Source organism: Sus scrofa, chromosome 3, assembly GCF_000003025.6.
Source record: "Sus scrofa isolate TJ Tabasco breed Duroc chromosome 3, Sscrofa11.1, whole genome shotgun sequence".
Lineage (NCBI taxonomy): Eukaryota > Metazoa > Chordata > Mammalia > Artiodactyla > Suidae > Sus > Sus scrofa.
The window spans coordinates 26064512-26081614 of record NC_010445.4 but is presented as its reverse complement, the minus strand read 5'-3'; the positions used below and the strand labels follow the sequence as shown (position 1 = coordinate 26081614).

Here is a 17103-nt window from a genome sequence, read left to right as displayed (position 1 = left end):
GCTGTGGCTGTGGTATAGGGCAGAGCTATAGCTCCTATTTGATACCATGTGCCACTAGTGTGGCCCTAAAAGTGTGTGTGTATATATATATATATATATATATATATGAATATATGTATATATGTTAAGATGGAGCTCAAATCACCGGAGTTTGGAAAATTTAGTTAGAAGTTGCTTAAATATGTATTTTAAGCTTTCCTTGTACTAAATTCCTAAAAGTTTCATTCCATATACTTGAAACAAATATTTTTACTTGCATCACAATTTGTTAGAAGAGCTTGCCTTTTTCTGTTATCTGAGAAATCAAATTAATAATTTTACCTGACACTTAACCCAGTTGTCGTCAGGTGGTGGACCATGTCAGAAGTTCAAAAAACATAGTAAGGAAACAGATTTGCCCATTACCTGGCTTAGGAAATGTAGCAATTTGTACCCTGATTTTGCGATTAGGAGTTATGAAACGTTAGGAGAACAAAATTGTCATTTAAAGAAGAATTAAGAGAAAACAGAATGTTTGCCCATTGCTGGGGAGCTGGGTGGTGTGAAGTGCCAACCGGATAATTTGCTGCTTCTCACATGTGTACAGTATGTGAGAACTAAATCCATGCTTTCAGTGCTGTCGCTGTTCGTGGTTTTCACTGTTTTCTCCGAATGTCTCCTAGGCATCAGCAAGAGCCCACCAAGGACCCAGTCATTCTGAACGCCCTTTTGCATGTTTGCAAGACCATGCATGACTCTGTGAAGTAAGCCACGCTTAATGCTGGAACGAGCCCAGATTGGGTCTTATTGCCACATAATAATACATGCGGGAGTTACTGCTTTAAGCTGCCACTGTGAATAATACTATTTTATGGGGTCTATTAAGATCCTTCCTAACGAGGACCTTCCTTCCAGTCCGGGAGAGGAAGGAGGCTGAGTCGAGGGTAACCTTCCTGAGAAAATGAGATGGCAGATGTTTTTACAAAGGGATTTCTGTTGGGAGGCAAAGGCTGGTTTCATCCAAGTGAACTCATGCTCCGTGTCTCCTGGAGATTTCTGAGAGTAGCAGATCGTATGATAATGAGGTCACTCGTCCAGGAACATAGCCTTTACATTTTTTTTTTTTCATTATTAGCCAGTTATTTGAAATTCAAATGAAGTTGCCTATATTCTTTACAGGAAGGGCTTTGTTCAGTGTACTTGAGGTTCAGACCTAGCCATGGCCTTCCCTTTGGGTCAAGATCAAATTATTTTCTTTACGTCCCAGTTTTATTTATTTATCTTTTTTTTTCTTTTTTTTAATACATGTTTTCATTCGACGGTGCTTGAAACAGTTCCTGCTTATTTGTGGCTGAAATTTTGGTCCCCAAAGAATTTTTAAACACAGCAGCTTGATTCACTGGAAAATGTTACCAGAATAGAGAAAATTGTTTTGGAACTTAACCCATCCAGAAGATGAACTGTATTTCTTTTGGCTTCCCCTTACCCCCCCATCTCCCGCCAAACTTAGGAATCTTTATTTCATGACTTTGTTCTTTCAACTTAATGAGTCATTATCCAAATCCAAATATTGAGACTTTTTGTAATAAATGGAACCAGTAGACTTTAGTTGGACAAACATAGAGATAAAGACATACAAAAAAAAAACCCACTTTGACAGGTACTTGTATGAGCAGGACATTGATATTTGGCCTGTGTAAAATAGAAGATGCTTTTCTCTTGTGAAAAGGGAACCCAAAAGGTGGGGGTAGGAGAGCTCCGCTTTAGAACATCACCCAGGAACCCAGCTTTCTTGTCTTATTGCTCTGCTCTCCTCTCTGGGGTATTGTCCTTATCTCCCTGGTGGAGGTGGCTGACCTTGACTGTGTCCACGTTGCAGCCTGCAGGCCTTGGAGGACAGCAGCTTCCTTTTAGGGACACAACTTAGAAGGCTCATAGATCACTTGCATTCACATCCCATTGGCCAGAACTGTCACGTGGCTACTCCTGGCTGCAAAGGAGGTTGGGAAATGTAGTCTCCAAAAAGGAAGGGGACACTGTGTGTTGGAGGACAATGTGCCGTCTTTGCCAATACATACTTATTTCCCCTTAGAACACGCCAACAAACAAGAACCTTGGTCTTTGGCTTTTAAAAAAATTTTTTTAAATACATCTGGGGAATGATTGATAAACCTTTACCTGTATAGTCAGAACTATTAGGACTTGACATTTTCTCACTTATATTCATACTAAATTTGCTGTTAAATAGTGACGGAGATCTATGAATTAAATAAGGCAGATTGATGGATGGAGAGAGGTGTGGATAGTTATGTGATGAAGCAAATATTGTAAAATAATGTATATTGATGGATGAAGAGAGGCATAGGTAGCTATGTGATAAAGCAAATATCGTAAGATGATAACAGGGTGTACAGGTGTTCCCTGTATCATTCCAACTATACTGTATGTTTCAATTTTTCATAGTAAAGTGTTGAGTGAAATTTCTCTGAAACGCAAAATTTGCAGTTGTGCCTTGCTATCTGCATTCCAAAGAAGAGAAAGGTACCTTCTCTCTTGCTTTTAATAAGCGTATTCTGAGAACAGAGTCTTTGAGAGAGATGAGAAACACATTTCAATGATGATAATTTAGAGTACACATTCTCATCAAAAGAAGCACATCACATACAAGCCGTTTAAATCTAGAAAACACAAAATGTTCTGACTTGTTAAATTGCTTGCTTCTCGTGTTTTTTTTCCCCCCTTTGGAAATGTTCATTTATTACCTCAGTGTTAATTATGTACAATTATTGATTTTAGTGCACTCACTCTTGAGGACGAGAAAAGAATGCTGGCCTATTTGATTAATGGATTTATAAAAATGGTAAGTATTGGGGAAGAAGTTGCAGCGCACTTGGAAATGTGATGTCATTGTTTATGCTTCCTCTGGTGAAAGCGGTTAACGTTGTGTTCCCTGGTGCTTTCATTTTTATTGAGATAAGATGAAATTAGAAAACATCTTATATTAGCCAGCACTCCCCTGGGGGCAAGGAGCGCCAAGACAAACTGGCCGAAGGCAAAAATAAAAAGAGGGGGGGCGGGAGAGGGACTTACTGGCTGATGTGACATGGAGTCCCGGGATGGACCTCTCGGAAGGAGCAGCTGGACTTGGGGTCCCTGCGGTGTCCTCAGGACCTGCCGAGTGTGTGTCTTTGGCGCGTGGTGCTTCTCTCTTGGCATCCCTCCCAGGCAGGCTGACTCCCCCCGAGAGCTCCAGGTTTCCATGCTGTCCAGCTTTGCAGCGGGAAGGGCTCCAGCAGAAGTCCTGGGGCTGAGTCTCTTTGGATTAATTTGGGTCCCCAGCTCATCCCCGAGCACATTGCAGCTGTGGGAAAGAACAAGCACACTCACTTGCCGGGCCAGGCCCGGAAGGCAGGCACACCTGGGCCACCAAGTCTGAGGACTAGGAGCTGGAGAAAGGACTCGCCCCTTTTTTTTGGCCACGCCCATGACATCTAGACGTTCCCCAGCCAGGGATCAAACCCGCCCCACAGCAGTGACCTGAGCCACAGCAGGGACAACACTGGATCCTTAACCCACCGATCTACCAGGGAACTCCGGGAGAAGGGGTTTCCTGAAGCATCTTGTGTGTGTGCTGTGCATCAGATGCTAGTGGAAATGATTGGAGGTGGGGGTGTGAAATGCCACACGTCTACCCTCCACTTGTCCTGGTCAGCCTGTGCTATACAACGGCTCACCCTGAAACTTAGTGGCTTAAGATAACAGTGTTTTATCAATTCCTCTAATTCTGTGGGTTGGCCTGGTAACCAGGCTGCTCGGTGCGATGTCAGAGGCGTGGCCGAACTGGGGCTGGAGGATCCAGGACAGCCTCCAGCTGTGCTCTCGGTGCCGGCTGTTGGCTGGGGCAGCTCATTTCTCAGACACGTGACCTCTTCCTGTCCACCAGTCCCTCATCATTCACTGTCTCGGTGAGCTTTTGCCTGGTGAGGGTGAAGCCAGCAGCTGCAGGGCCTTTTGAGGTTCAGAAATCACATGGTGACTGGTGCTGCTTCCTGCTGTGTTCAGTCGGTCAGAGCAGATCCCGGGGCCAGCCTCCTGGAGAGGAGGGAAAGCGGACCCCACCTCTGGATGGGAAGAGTCCACAGGGATGCTGCCAAGGGACAAGACGAGCAGGGGCCATCGTCACAGCCTTCTCTGGGAACAACCACCCGTTCCATCACAGCCAGAACCACCTTTGCCTTCATGCTCCGTTCGCTGCTGGAATAGAAATGTCAGGACAAAAGCTGACCGAGTTGAACATCACTAGATCCCTTTGAAAGTGACTCATGGAACAACAGGGCTTGATCAAACAATCCACCTGCCTCTGTGGGTAAAATACCGATTTTGATGAAAATTCAGGATTAGGCTTTGAATCCCCATGTTGGGAAATGCCCCTGTGACTGCGACCAGGTGCCTCCCCAGTCCCGTGAGTTCTGTGCTGATCACATGGTATTTATCCTTGTATGAGTTTGTCTGAAAGTCACCAAGTTATAATGGAAAAGAATATCAGGAAATAAGCTGTGAAACCTGATAGCTGTTCTGGAAATAAGAATGTTAAGCCTCCTCTGGACAAAACGGGTGGCTGCAGCAGTAAAGTTTGTCCTGCCAACCATCTGTTCATAAATTTGAAGAAAGAGGAGAAGAGGGGATTTTTAATGGTGGAGAAACATCCATCGATGACTCTGGCAGCCACCAGTGAGCTGCTGAGGTCAGAATCCCCATCAGGAAGCAGAGAGGTATGGCCCTTATTAGGAAACCCCTTGGACGAATGGCTCCCAATAACCAAATTTATGTTCTGTGAAAAGGCCACAGCTGACAAAGAAAATTCCACCCTTTCCTAACCAGTGGTTTCTCTCTAGCCTGGGAAATCCTATTTACATCTGGAGGTTCTGTTGTATACCTTTTGGTCTCTCTGTGTGCTGCTCAGTGCCCATGTCATGATGCTGAGGTGGCCGTAGTTGCATTTGGGCTGTATGCGGGGTGAGGTCCTGTAAAGCCTGGTCAGAGCATATTCCAGTGGGCGGATGTGGGTATGTGCTTACCCACCCTTGATAGGCACCCATTCCATATCTGTGGAATGTTTGGTGCCTTGTCATCACAGCATCTCCCCTGTCCCCACAAAGCTCCAGAAAGTCCTTTCCAATGGTGTGCTCACAATTGCCTGAAGATAACATTGTCAGCCTCTTTGTCCTTGATCCTAGGTGTCCTTTGGCCGTGATTTTGAACAACAGCTGAGCTTTTACGTGGAGGCCAGGTCAATGTTCTGCAATCTGGAACCTGTTCTTGTGCAGCTGATCCACGTAAGGATTTTCATTCATTCATTGGCCCTCTCGATACATATGTATCGGTCATTAATACTCCACATATCCGTGTTAATCTGGGATTCTTCTGGCCCCATATTGCTTCTGTTCCCAAGGTATGAAAGGTGTTTTCTCAAGGGCTGATGAAAGCTGCAACTTTGCTTAAGCTTTCGAGTGGTTTTACTGGCCTCTTTTTCTTTGAAATCTGCATATTCTCATTCCTGTATGCCAATAGCAAAGAGTTGGGACTTGCACTGATTATTTAGTTATTGAAATACTAATCTAGTCAGAGTTCCTTGTTGCTTAACCACCCAGTCTCAGCTTTCTTGGATTGTGGTGCCTTTCCATAGCTTTTCATGGTGCCCTTAGGCCAAAAGAAAGACAAAATAACCGTTCTGTTTATTAAGAAATTGGGCTCAAACAGCTTAAGAATTTATGCCCTAACAACTTGATAGTCTTCTGAAACAACAATGTATGTAAATTGAAAGAAAAACAGTATGGTTCGTCCTGTTCGTAAATCATCATGATTACTTACTAGTGAAGCATGTGTCCATCTTGGGCTCTGTACAGCTTCTCAAACCTTAGAATCAGATGGGACACCGCTATCCTATATTCTGTTCCAAATAGATTCCCCCCAACACACACTGATTTTTTTTTTTTTAAGGGTCGCACCCACAGCATATGGAGGTTCCCAGGCTAGGGGTTGAATCAGAGCTACAGCTGCTGGCTTACGCCAGAGCCACAGCAATTCAGGATCAGAGCCGTGTCTGTGACCTACCCCACAGTTCATGGCTACACTGGATCCTTAACCCACTGAGCGAGGCCAGGGATTGAACCCTCTTCCTCAGGGATCCTAGTCGGGTTCATTAACCGCTGAGCCACAGAGGGAACACCTCCACATTGATTTTTGCACAGTGCTCTTTATCACAAGCAGCTGCTAAAAGTCCAGCTTTGGAAAGATGCAACATCACCACAAGGAATGGTCCATGAGCTATGAGCTCCCTGACAGAGTGCTTTGCACAGTGTTCAACGCTTGAGCCTTGCTGTGGTTGTCTCCAAAATGCCCCTGTGATTTTGATTTTGCTGTGACACCCTGGGGTGTCATGGCAGCTTGGGAACCAAAGATCCAAATTTTTTTTTTTTTCTTATTTGGCTGCCCCACGGCATATGGAGTCACTGGGCCAGGGATCAGATCCGAACTACAGTTGCAACCTGCGCTGCACCTGCAGCAATGCTGGATCCTTCACCCACTCCGCCGGGCACTGCAGAGATGGAGCAGAACTCTCAAACTTTTGCTGCGTAGAGGTTCCCTAAGGCTCTTGAACTGCTTCATGTAAATTCTAGGAGAACAACCTTTGCATGTATTTGTTTGCTGGTTTTCAGGCTTTGTGGCATTGCTGAACTTAAGACCTAGATGCTGAGACCTACAAGGCAGGGGAAGTAATAGTACTTGCCCTGTAGGGTCGTGACGATTGAGCTAAGAATGTCGAGTTCCTAGCACGCCCCTGGTGCTCCAAGTGATGATGTGGCTGCTATTATGACTGTTCTTATGGCTGTCAGTGTTCCAGCCTTCATTGTAGGGTCAGAGTTGGAGGTTTCTCATAAGATCTCTAAGATGTTGAGCTTACATAGCATGTGGGATTTCTGGGAATGGAGTCAGTGAACCCTAGCTATTCATTAAACCAGAAAGCGGTCATTTATCAAGCCAGTGGATAGACATGACTTAACTCGGTGAGTGCTCCTTGCAGATGTTTGCTCAAGCCGAGACTGAATCTGGGTGATCCCTCGGCCGTGTCAGGGTCTGGCGCTAACCACTTGTGGTTCCGGCTAAATTGTTCTTACTGATGCGTAGGCAGTTAATGTCCAAGTCGCTGTGGAAGATGTTTACTCTGAATCAGCCAGCATTTCATTCCTATTTCTTTTTTACTGATTAACAAATCTAGAGTGTGAACCGGTTGGCCATGGAAACAAGAAAAGTCATGAAAGGAAATCATTCCAGAAAGACAGCCGCATTTGTCCGGGTATGTTCTTAAGATAAGACTCACAGACTTTGAACTCCAGTGGGCTGTTTCTTTTGCAAATTTCTGAATTGCTATTCCCAGAAAAAGATTAAGGGTGGGTTAGTATTGATTTTCCAGATTTTTCCTTGTGTATCTGTGAACGGTCCAATTTTTTTTAATGTTTTCAAAAGAAATGATCAAAGGAGTCTGAACTTTAATACATGCTATGGGAAGGTGGTTGAGAGATGGATTTGCAGTTTTGCTGAATTATCTCTGGCTTGTGCCTGTAACTGGAAAGCCTAGTTTCCCTCTTGATAAGTTCCCATCTTTTTTTTTTTTTTTCCTTTTTGTGGCCATAGGTGTGGGTTTTGGAAGTTCCTGGGCCAGGGGTCGAATCAGAGCTGCAGCTATAGGCCTGTGCCACAGCCCCAGCAACACCAGATCTGAGCTGTATCTGCAACAGCTGGGATTTGACCCCTGGCCTGGGAACGTCCATGTGCTTAGGGTACAGCCTTAAGAAGAAGAAGAAAAAAAAAGTGAATAATAAAAAGATTCCAATGAAAAATAAGCATCCCAGCCCTGCCCTCTCTCACCTTATACCTCTCTCCTGACAGTCAACCACCTGAAACTCTTGAGCAGTTTCTTCTTCACATTACCTATGTTTTGGGGGGTTTTGTTTGTTTGTTTGTTTGTTTGTCTTTTTAGGGCTGTAGGTGTGACATATGGACGTTCCCAGGCCAGGGGTCTAATCGGAGCTGTAGCTGCCGGCCTACACCACAACCACAGCCACGCCAGATCCAAGCTGCATCTGCAACCTACACCACAGCTCACGGCAACGCCAGATCCTTAACCCACTAAGCGGAGCTGGGGATCAAACCTGTGTTCTCAAGGATACTAGTTGGGTTTGTTACTGCTGTGCCACTAGGGGAATCCCCCCTGTATATTTTTAATTCCTGGGTTTAAACAGCTGCTGCTTTAACTTATCAGTATTAAGTGTTATCTGTTAGGCGGTGGATGAGGATTTATTTTTCACACACCACGACTCACCTTAGCTGCCCATCACCCTCCTCCCAAAGGGGCAGAAACCGCAGAGGCAAGGGGGGGAATGAGGGTTCATGACGGGGAGGTTAAGAACAAAGCAAAGAAATTTGCCGTGCAGGCATTGCCACATAACCTGCTGTTTGTCCCCCTCTAGGCCTGTGTCGCCTACTGCTTCATTACCATTCCCTCCCTGGGGGGGATCTTCACCCGCCTCAATCTCTACCTGCACTCGGGTCAGGTGGCCTTGGCCAACCAGTGCCTCTCCCAAGGTAAGCCCATCCCTCACCTCTCCTCTCCAGCCCTCCCCGGTTCCTTACAGACGCCTCCTCAGCTCTGTGTGTGTGTGTGTGTGTGTGTGTGTGTGTGTGTGTGTGGAGAGAGAGAGAGAAATGACTTTAAGGGGGAGGGAAGAAAAACAGAAATGACCCATAAGTGATGACTTTTACATCTGTTTCTTGAGGAAGCGGGACCTCGGACACGCACACATTTATCGAGTCCGACAGATGACAGAGCGTGGGGACGTTCCCGTTAGGACCTTGCTAAACCTGTTGGAGACAGGCCAGGTCAGGCAGCTCAGACACCCCGGGCTGAGTGTGTCTAGAGGCTGCACAAGTCCGGTCTGCTGGTTCCTACCCCGTCGAGTTCGCTTGTTGTCGATGCTGGTTTGGAAGCCCAGCCATGCAGGAGTAGAATCTGATCGGTGGAGAGCGAATACTCTCTGCGGCTTCTGTTAGAGATCAGAATTCTGCCCAAGACCCATTTCTTTTTGGTTTTTTGCTTTCGTTTTTTTCCTTTCTTTCTCTTTCATTTCTATTTTTCTTTTTCTTTTTTTGCTTGTTACAGCTACATTTGTGGCATATGGATGTTCCCAGGCTAGGGGTTGAATCGGAGCTGCAGCTATCATCCTACACCACAGTCACAGCAGTGCAGGATCCAGGCTGCATCTGCGACCTACCCTACAGCTCACGGCAACACTGGATCCTTAACCCACTGAGCAAGGCCAGGGATCGAACCCGAGTCCTCATGGGTACCAGTCAGGTTCGTTTCCACTGAGCCACGGCGGGAACTCCCTGTTTTTTTCTTTTCTTTTTTTTTTTATTAGAGGTAATTAATAATGCTGTGCCAATTTCTGCTGTATAGGGAAGTGACCCAGTCATACGTGTATATATATATACACATTCTTTTTTATATTATTCTCCATCATGGCCAAGACCCACTTCTGTACATGGTACAGAGATATCCCAGAGCCAGGATTGTGCGAGTGGGGTCCTTCCCACTGGGGCCTCGATGTCACACCCACCTGAGCGGCAGGGAAGACAGGTTATTAATTTACCCTTTGCTCTGTCTGTCATTGACCGAGGGCTACTTCTGGGGCATCAGCATCCTGGTCCTCGAGCCAGGGCGGGGGAGGGGGGAAAGCCCTCAGGCAGAGTGTTTGAGTCCCAGGTGTTTGCTGCCTGCTGCCCTTGTCACCTCCTGGGTCGGCCTCTACCAAAGTCGTGTAGGCAGAGTCCCGGCTGCGAGGATCTCCCCAGCGGCTCTGACTCAAAAAGTCAAAGAATCCCGGTGCTGTTTATGGAGCGTTCGGTGCGCGGCTAGCCCTGTGCCCACACCCTACCCTGGCAGCGGCCCCGGGAGGCCAGTTCTGTGGTTGGTGCCTTGGTTCCCAGGTGAGGAAACTGAGGCAGAAGGTGGCGAAGTAGCTTGTCTAGGGTCATGGAGGCAGCTCTGCCCTTGAGCTGGGTGACTCAAGGTCATGCCTTTTCACAGCTCTGCCGGACAGCACATGCAGTGCACACAGGCGGCGTCAGTGACTGCGGGGTGGCTTCTGCAGCCCCATACGTGCTGGCCTGGTGTCCTCCGTGACTGCCTCCCCTCGCTTCCACCTCCTCCCACATGGCATCACCGTCGGGCCTGAGTCAGGGGCTCACCACCTGCTCCAGTCGGTTTGGATGGACACTCTGGATGGGTGGAAGGGGGGTCCTTTCCCTGTCCTTTTAGCGCTGGACAGGGCAGTTCTGGTATCTTGATCTGGATCTCTGTTCACATGGGGCTGCCCTGGGCACTGAAGTCTTCAAACCCGATTGCCAACCCAGAACCTTTTCACACTGCTTGGCTGCACTCCCAACTCCTGAGCACCTCCTGAGTAAATTCCCTGGAGTCTGGTGCCCGCTGGCCTTTTGTCCTCATCTCGCACCACGTTGTACCTATTTTGACCCAATCCCCTAGAGGGCTTCATGCTATTTTTTTTTTTTTTTTTTTTTTTTTTTTTTAAAGACAGGAGTTCCCGTCGTGGTGCAGTGGTTAATGAATCCAACTAAGAACCATGAGGTTGCGGGTTCGATCCCTGGCCTCACTCAGTGGGTTAAGGATCCAGTGTAGCCAGTGTAGTCTGTGGGGTAGGTCAGACTTGGCTCGGATCCTGCGTTGCTGTGGCTCTGGCGTAGGCTGGCAGCTACAGCTCTGATTCGACCCCTAGCCTGGGAACCTCCATATGCCGTGGGTGCAGCCCTAGAAAAGACCAAAAAAAATAAGGCAAAACAAATTCTCAAGCTAAATAAAAGTTCCCCCCGCCCCGCCCCCCACCAAAGATCTGCTGCTCTCAAGAATTGTTGGAGGAGAGCGGCAAAGGGCCGTTTCCTGGCTGCAAGGCCCTTGGTCCACACCCAGAGAGAAGCAGCGTCAGAATGCCCCGACCTGGGTGTGGGTCCTTAGTGCCCCCAGTGGGGGAGCCCTGGACACCTCACCTGCCTCACCCGCCTTTTAAGCAGCTGCAGGGGGCAGGAACGTGGCGTCCACTTCATGCTGAATAATTTATCTGATGGTGTTGCTCCAGTCTCTAAATGCTGCGGGGCGCTAAGCCTTAAAAGCCTGTTGTTGTTGTTCCGAAAGCCACAGGCAGCAGTTGCTGGCCAAGATAAATAATACATTCAGTTACGGAGAATGGGAAGGCTAAATATAAATTAAATGGAGCTCGTGGCCATGGGCTGCTTTGGTTCGCCTCCCTGAAACCTCCTCCTGCTCGGCTGCTTGTAAGACATCCCCTTGCCTCTGTTCATTTTCTGGCCTCCCTTGATTCCCCTCGGCTGTATCTTCTTTATCAGGCTGTGGCTGTGCCAAGGGCTGGGTCAGCCCCGCATGTGAACTCCCACTGAACCCTTGGCCAGGCGGGTGTGGGATGCTGACGAAGGCTTATCAGAAGGAGGCCAGTTCTGGTCCTTGGACATGTCGGTTCAACGTGTAGACTGGGTCCTGTGGGGATTCGGTCGAAGGTCACCCAGGGCCCCCAGGGATTTAGCAGAAAGAAGGATTTGTGCATCAGTTGTTTGCTCAAGTACTTGTCAGTTCGATGTGACGCAGAGATGCCCCTTCAGCCTTTCACCATCACTAAGTAGCTCCTTGCCCTCGATTGTCAGTGGTTCTCTCTGGAAGTTACCACCATACCACAGCAAGAGCAGGCTCTCTTCCCTCTATTTTTATCTTGGTTCTTTCAACTTTACAGCATCTAACCTCAGAAAGGAAGGTGTTTTACAATGGAAGTAATGGAGTTCCCATCATGGCGCCACGGAAACGAATCCAACTAGAAACCATGAGGTTGCGGGTTCGATCCCTGGCCTCCCTCAGTGTATCAAGAATCCAGCGTTGCTGTGAGCTGTGGTGTAGATCGCAGATGAGGCTGGACCCTGCTGCATTGCTGTGGTTGTGGTGTAGGCCGGCAGCCGCAGCTCTGATTCTACCCCTAGCCTGGGAACCTCCATATGCCGCAGGTGTGGCCCTATAAAGATACACACAAAAAATAAAAGACAAAAGTATGCCATGGCGCCTAGGAGCTGTAGACTCCATGCAGGCCTAGAGTCCTGAGAGCCAGCTTCTCATGTGCAGAATCTTGAGAAATCTGCCAGAAGGTGATCATGGCTGCTCAGTAAATGTTGAAGGAATGAATGGTCCTGCGTGATAATAATGGCTGATAATTCTTTTCTTTGTTTCTTTTTTGGCTGCACCCATAGCAGGGAAAAGTTCCTGGGCCAGGGATTGAACCTGTGCCACAGTAGCAAGTCAAGCCGTTGCAGTGACAACGCTGGATCCTTAACCCACTGAGCCCTAAGAGAACGTTTTTTCTTTTTGAGCATTCTTAGTGAGATTGATAAATGTGAAATGAGACCAAACCTCTCCTGGTATGAACCTAACTCCTGAGCAACCCTGCTGTTGAGAAGAGGCTCATCAAAGCCTCTTGGTGGGTTTTTGGAGTACCATTGTGGCACAGAAGGTTAAGGACCCAGCATTGTCCCTGCAGCGGCTTGGATCGCTGCTGTGGTGCAGGTTTGATCCCTGGCCTGGAAACTTCCACATGTGGGAGTGGCCAAAAAAAAAGCCCTCTTGGTAGGTTTTAAATAATTCGTTTTCCTAATTATAGGACCAAGAAAAGAAGATAGATTTAAACATACACTGAGTCTTGTAGACACGTTGCGTGGTGCTGTTGTGCTGGTTTGATTGTGAGGCACACGGGAGTGCGGCGAGGGAAGCCTACAGCCTGCTGTCGTGAAGCCCACTGGCCACCGTGAGCTCTAGCTGCTGATGGAGGTAGCCAGGGCAATGGAGGGGAGGAGAAAAAGGATTCCATCTTTCCTGCCTTAGAGAGTAAGGCACGACTTGTGATGGAGAGCAGTGGTCCATCTCCACTCCCCAGGTCTTTGGGATTTATGTGTTTATGGTCATGTGACTAGTCCTACTGACAGAGCATCTTCTGAAGAACAGGTTTGATGTGGCTGTTCTCTCAAGCCTGGAGGCCTCTCTGATGGCTTTGGACCAAGGAGGTCATTTTTGCTATAATGGTTCCCAGGTGGACAGATGGCCTGAAGCTTGTTATGGGCCTTGGTGTCTGAACACGCACGATCCATCCTCCTTAGGGGGGTGAGGGCTGGGGTGGATGGCCCCTCCTGATGGAGCCCACGGAAGAGGAGCAGGGGTGAGCCTGCCCATAGAGTCCACTCAACCTCTTCGAATTATAAACACTTACGGTGTGTTTCCTCCTGCCAGCAGTTCTGGGCTGTTTTTTCCGTGCAAGCCCCTGTGCCAAGCATTGTGCTGAAACAGGAATGCACTTAAAGAGACTCCATTGCTAGCAGGGGAGAGCGAATCTGTTTACAGTTATACAAAGCCGCCCATGATACATGCCATGCAAGATATTCATAAAATGGGCCAGGGAATTTTAGAGAAGAGAGCAATGACCCTTGGCTTGAATGAGGAAAACAATGTTAGAAGCTTCTTAAAGAGGTGGCATAGAAAAGTCTGGAAGGTCAGGGGGAATCTGACCTTTGCTGAAGTGAGGCAGGGGGCATTCTAGCCTAAGGCACAGTGAGAGCAAAGGCCTAGAGGCTGGAAAAACAGTGCATCTGGAAGGAATGAGTGGGAGATCAGGTTAGGAAAGTAATTTGGGGACCGATTGCGGAGAGAACTGAATTCCTGGCAAAGCAGTTTAGTTTTATTTAGTACATATTGTTTGCTGAGTGATGGATCTTCAGAGAAGGCAACTGACATCCGAGGTGTGACGTGACTTGCCCGGGAGCCTCTGGCTCCTGAGTGACTTCAAGTGGGCTCTCCACCACTGTGCTGCTCCGTAGGTTAGTCCTCCTGTCCACGAGCCAGTGCTTTATTTCTAACCCCAAGCACATGCGGTGGCTAGAGAGCCGCTATTATAGACTGAACATTAGATAACCTCATTTAGGAGACAGTCAGAATGAAGAGAAGGAATGCCTAATCCTTTCTGCATAGGGAAATCCAAGCTTAATATCTACAGAAAGACCTTCACGACTTCCTGTGAGCTGCTGCGGGGTCAGCAGAAAGGTGCATCGTCCCCAGTGTCCCAGAGGTGTGAGTCAGGTACCTCGTGGGCTGAGTGTGCTTGGAAACCTTGCCAATTCAGAGGTAAAAGAGGGAGACCATTCCGGCACCTTCCCTGGTGCCGCTGACACTGCCTCGTCATTTCTGTGTCAGAGTGGACTTTTTACATTGTGTGGACATTCAGAGCGAAATTATTTCTTTATTTAAAAAAAAATTTGTAGGGACTTTTTAATTTTATTTATTTATTTATTTATTTATTTTTAGGTCTGCACCTGCAGTATATGGATGTTCCCAGACTAGGGGTGGAATCGGAGCTACAGCTGCTGGCCTACACCACAGCCACAGCAATGCAGGATCCAAGCCACATCTGTGATCTACACCACAGCTTATGGCAATGCCAGATCCTTAACGCACTGATCGAGGCCAGGAATGGAACTCGCAATCTCATGGTTCCTAGTCGGATTCATTTCCCTGGTGCCATGGTGGGAACTCCCTGAGTTATCACTTCTTGAACGTCTCTTATGATTCATATAGGGGATCATGGTCCATAGCAACCATGTCAAGGCCACTGAAGGATGCACTCCTTCCCAGAGGTCACAGTTAAATCTGAGTTTATTTTATCTCATATAGAGTACGTTTGAGGAGACTGTCCTGTTTCCTATGGAAAAACAGGCAGCTTATACTTTATTTTAAATCTGAGTGATTTTTATTTTCATTTTTCATGCTCATTTGAAAAAACTCTTAACAGTATGGAAATGTAGATCGTAAAAAAAGTAAACAGCCCCCAAAGGAAAGTCACCAGTAACTGGCTCTGTCTCCTCTCCTCTGAAGAATATCCACTGTTCAGGAACCATCCACTGTTCAGAATGGGATTGGCAGCATCTTGAGAGCGCTGGGACGCAGGTTTGATCCCTGGCCCAGCGCAGTGGGTTAAAGGTCCGGCATTGCTGCAGCCTCGGCTTGGGTCTGGACTATGGCTGGGATCTGATCCCTGGCCCTGGGACTCCATAGGCTGTGGGCTGGCCAAAAATGGGGAAAAAAAAAAAAAATCCACTGTTCACAGTTTGTATGTTTCTCTTGATTTCTTTTTCTTCTATGTAGCCATTTAAAAATATTCATTCTCATGTGCTCTCTGCCCTCTCCCCCATCTATCTTTCTACTATTACGTATACACACAGTCCCCCCGCCACCTGAGAAGTGAGTACTCATCTTCCCGTGTATTTTTCAATTTGCTTTTATTTGCCTTTTTTTTTCACTTAGTAGTAAATCTTGGCCTCTCTTCCTACCCACCATGTTGATGACTCTTTAGTAGTGTGCTTTGCTTCTCTTCCTTTTTTTTTTTGGCTGTCAGGGATGAACTAGAAATTATTTCCCTACCCCTCTCCTTCATTCTTTTTTCCCAAACTCCTCCTGAAAAATATTTGGACTCTTTCCAGTTTTTTTTTTGGCTCTACTAACAGCGAGCAACCTGCACCTTAATTCCAAGCATTTTGAGACTTTCAGACAGTTGTCTGATTGATATTTTGGTCTCTTGGAACATGGAACCCTGTTGTTCAGACAGACTTGGATGCAGAGCCTCGGTGCATGGAACAGACACAGTGAGGATCTATAGGTGGGTGTGCTCGTGGGAGGCCGCCGGCCCCTCAGTTTTCTACAGGAGCTAGAAGAGGCCTCAGAGGGGAGTTCTCAGCATCCTCCGACTAGGGTCCATAAGGACTCGGGTTTGACCCCTGGCCTCTCTCAGTGGGTTAAGTAAGGATCTGGCGTTGCCAATGAGCTGTGGTGTAGGTCACAGACTTGGCTCGGATCCTGCGTTGCTGTGGCTGTGGTGTAGGCCAGCAGCTGTAGCTCCGATTAGACCTTTAGCCTGGAAAACCTCCGTATGCTGTAGGGTTCGCCCCAAAAAGCAAAAAAAAAAAACAAAAACAAAAACAAAAAACAAAAAACCAGGAGAACCCAGTTGTTTACAGTAGTTAGATTGCATAGGTAATCCAAACATAGATAGCTAGTTTACTTAGTATCTTTTTTTTTGCCTTTTTAGGGCCACACTTGTGCTCTATGGAAGTTCTGAGTCTAGGGGTCGAATGGGAGCTGCAGCTGCTGGCCTGCACCACAGCCACAGTAACGTAGGATCCTTAACCCACTGAGTGAGGCCAAAGATGGAACTCATGTCCTCATGGATACTAGTCGGGTTTGTTACCGCTAAGCCACGATGGGAACTCCAAAGTTTACTTACTGCCTTCAGCTGAGCCCTTATTTTTACTTTCTTCCAGGGTTTGCTAGCGACCTGTCTTTTGGTGACCATTGTGTCGTTTTAGTGGCTTTGTGTTTGGATGTGTTTTGATTTCTCCATGTTTTCATGGAGCCTTCTGGACTGTCACGCTCCTTTGGTGTTCTGCAGACCTTTGGAAACTGGAAACAGGAAAGGCTGAAATTTCAGAACGAAAATTATCAAAAGTTCTATGATAATTTTCTAACAAGCCTCCGTGGTCCTTACTGGGTATGTGAAATGAAAGGTAGACTGCCCGGCTGAATGTCACTGTTGTTGTAACTACTGCTGTTTGCTTCTGGCTGAATGTCTCCAAATTAAACCTTTCAGAATATGCACCATTTGCTATTGGAAAGTCATATACTGCCTCTTAGCTAAAGGATTTGGAACAATTTTTTTTCAAACCTGTTGAATTATAGAAGCTTGTTTGAAAAAAATGGATCAGGAGTTTTCACTGTGGTGCAGAGGGTTAAGAACCTGGCATTGTCTCTGTGACGGCACAGGTTTGATCCCGGCCCAGTGCAGTGGTTAAGGATCCGGCATTGCTGCAGCTGCAGTTTAGGTTGTGGCTTGCCTTCGATCCCTGGCCTGGGAACATCCATATGCCACAGGTGTGGCCAAAAAAAACCAAAACAGA

The 17103-nt window shown here is 47.2% G+C and overlaps 1 protein-coding gene across 6 annotated transcripts in view; it reads left to right on the top strand.

Moving 5' to 3' along the window:
* Nucleotides 1–17103, top strand: part of C3H16orf62 (chromosome 3 C16orf62 homolog) — a 117461-nt gene that overhangs the window by 75723 nt on the left and 24635 nt on the right. For all 6 annotated transcript variants that reach the window (XR_002342393.1, XR_002342394.1, XR_002342392.1 and 3 more), the window contains 5 exons: nucleotides 663–743; nucleotides 2776–2839; nucleotides 5217–5315; nucleotides 7259–7336; nucleotides 8511–8625. Coding sequence is in view for 3 of the 6 variants with exons in the window: in XM_021086527.1 (XP_020942186.1) it covers nucleotides 663–743; nucleotides 2776–2839; nucleotides 5217–5315; nucleotides 7259–7336; nucleotides 8511–8625 (437 nt within the window). In the remaining 3 variants the exon portion in view is untranslated. The remainder of the gene's footprint in view (nucleotides 1–662; nucleotides 744–2775; nucleotides 2840–5216; nucleotides 5316–7258; nucleotides 7337–8510; nucleotides 8626–17103) is intronic.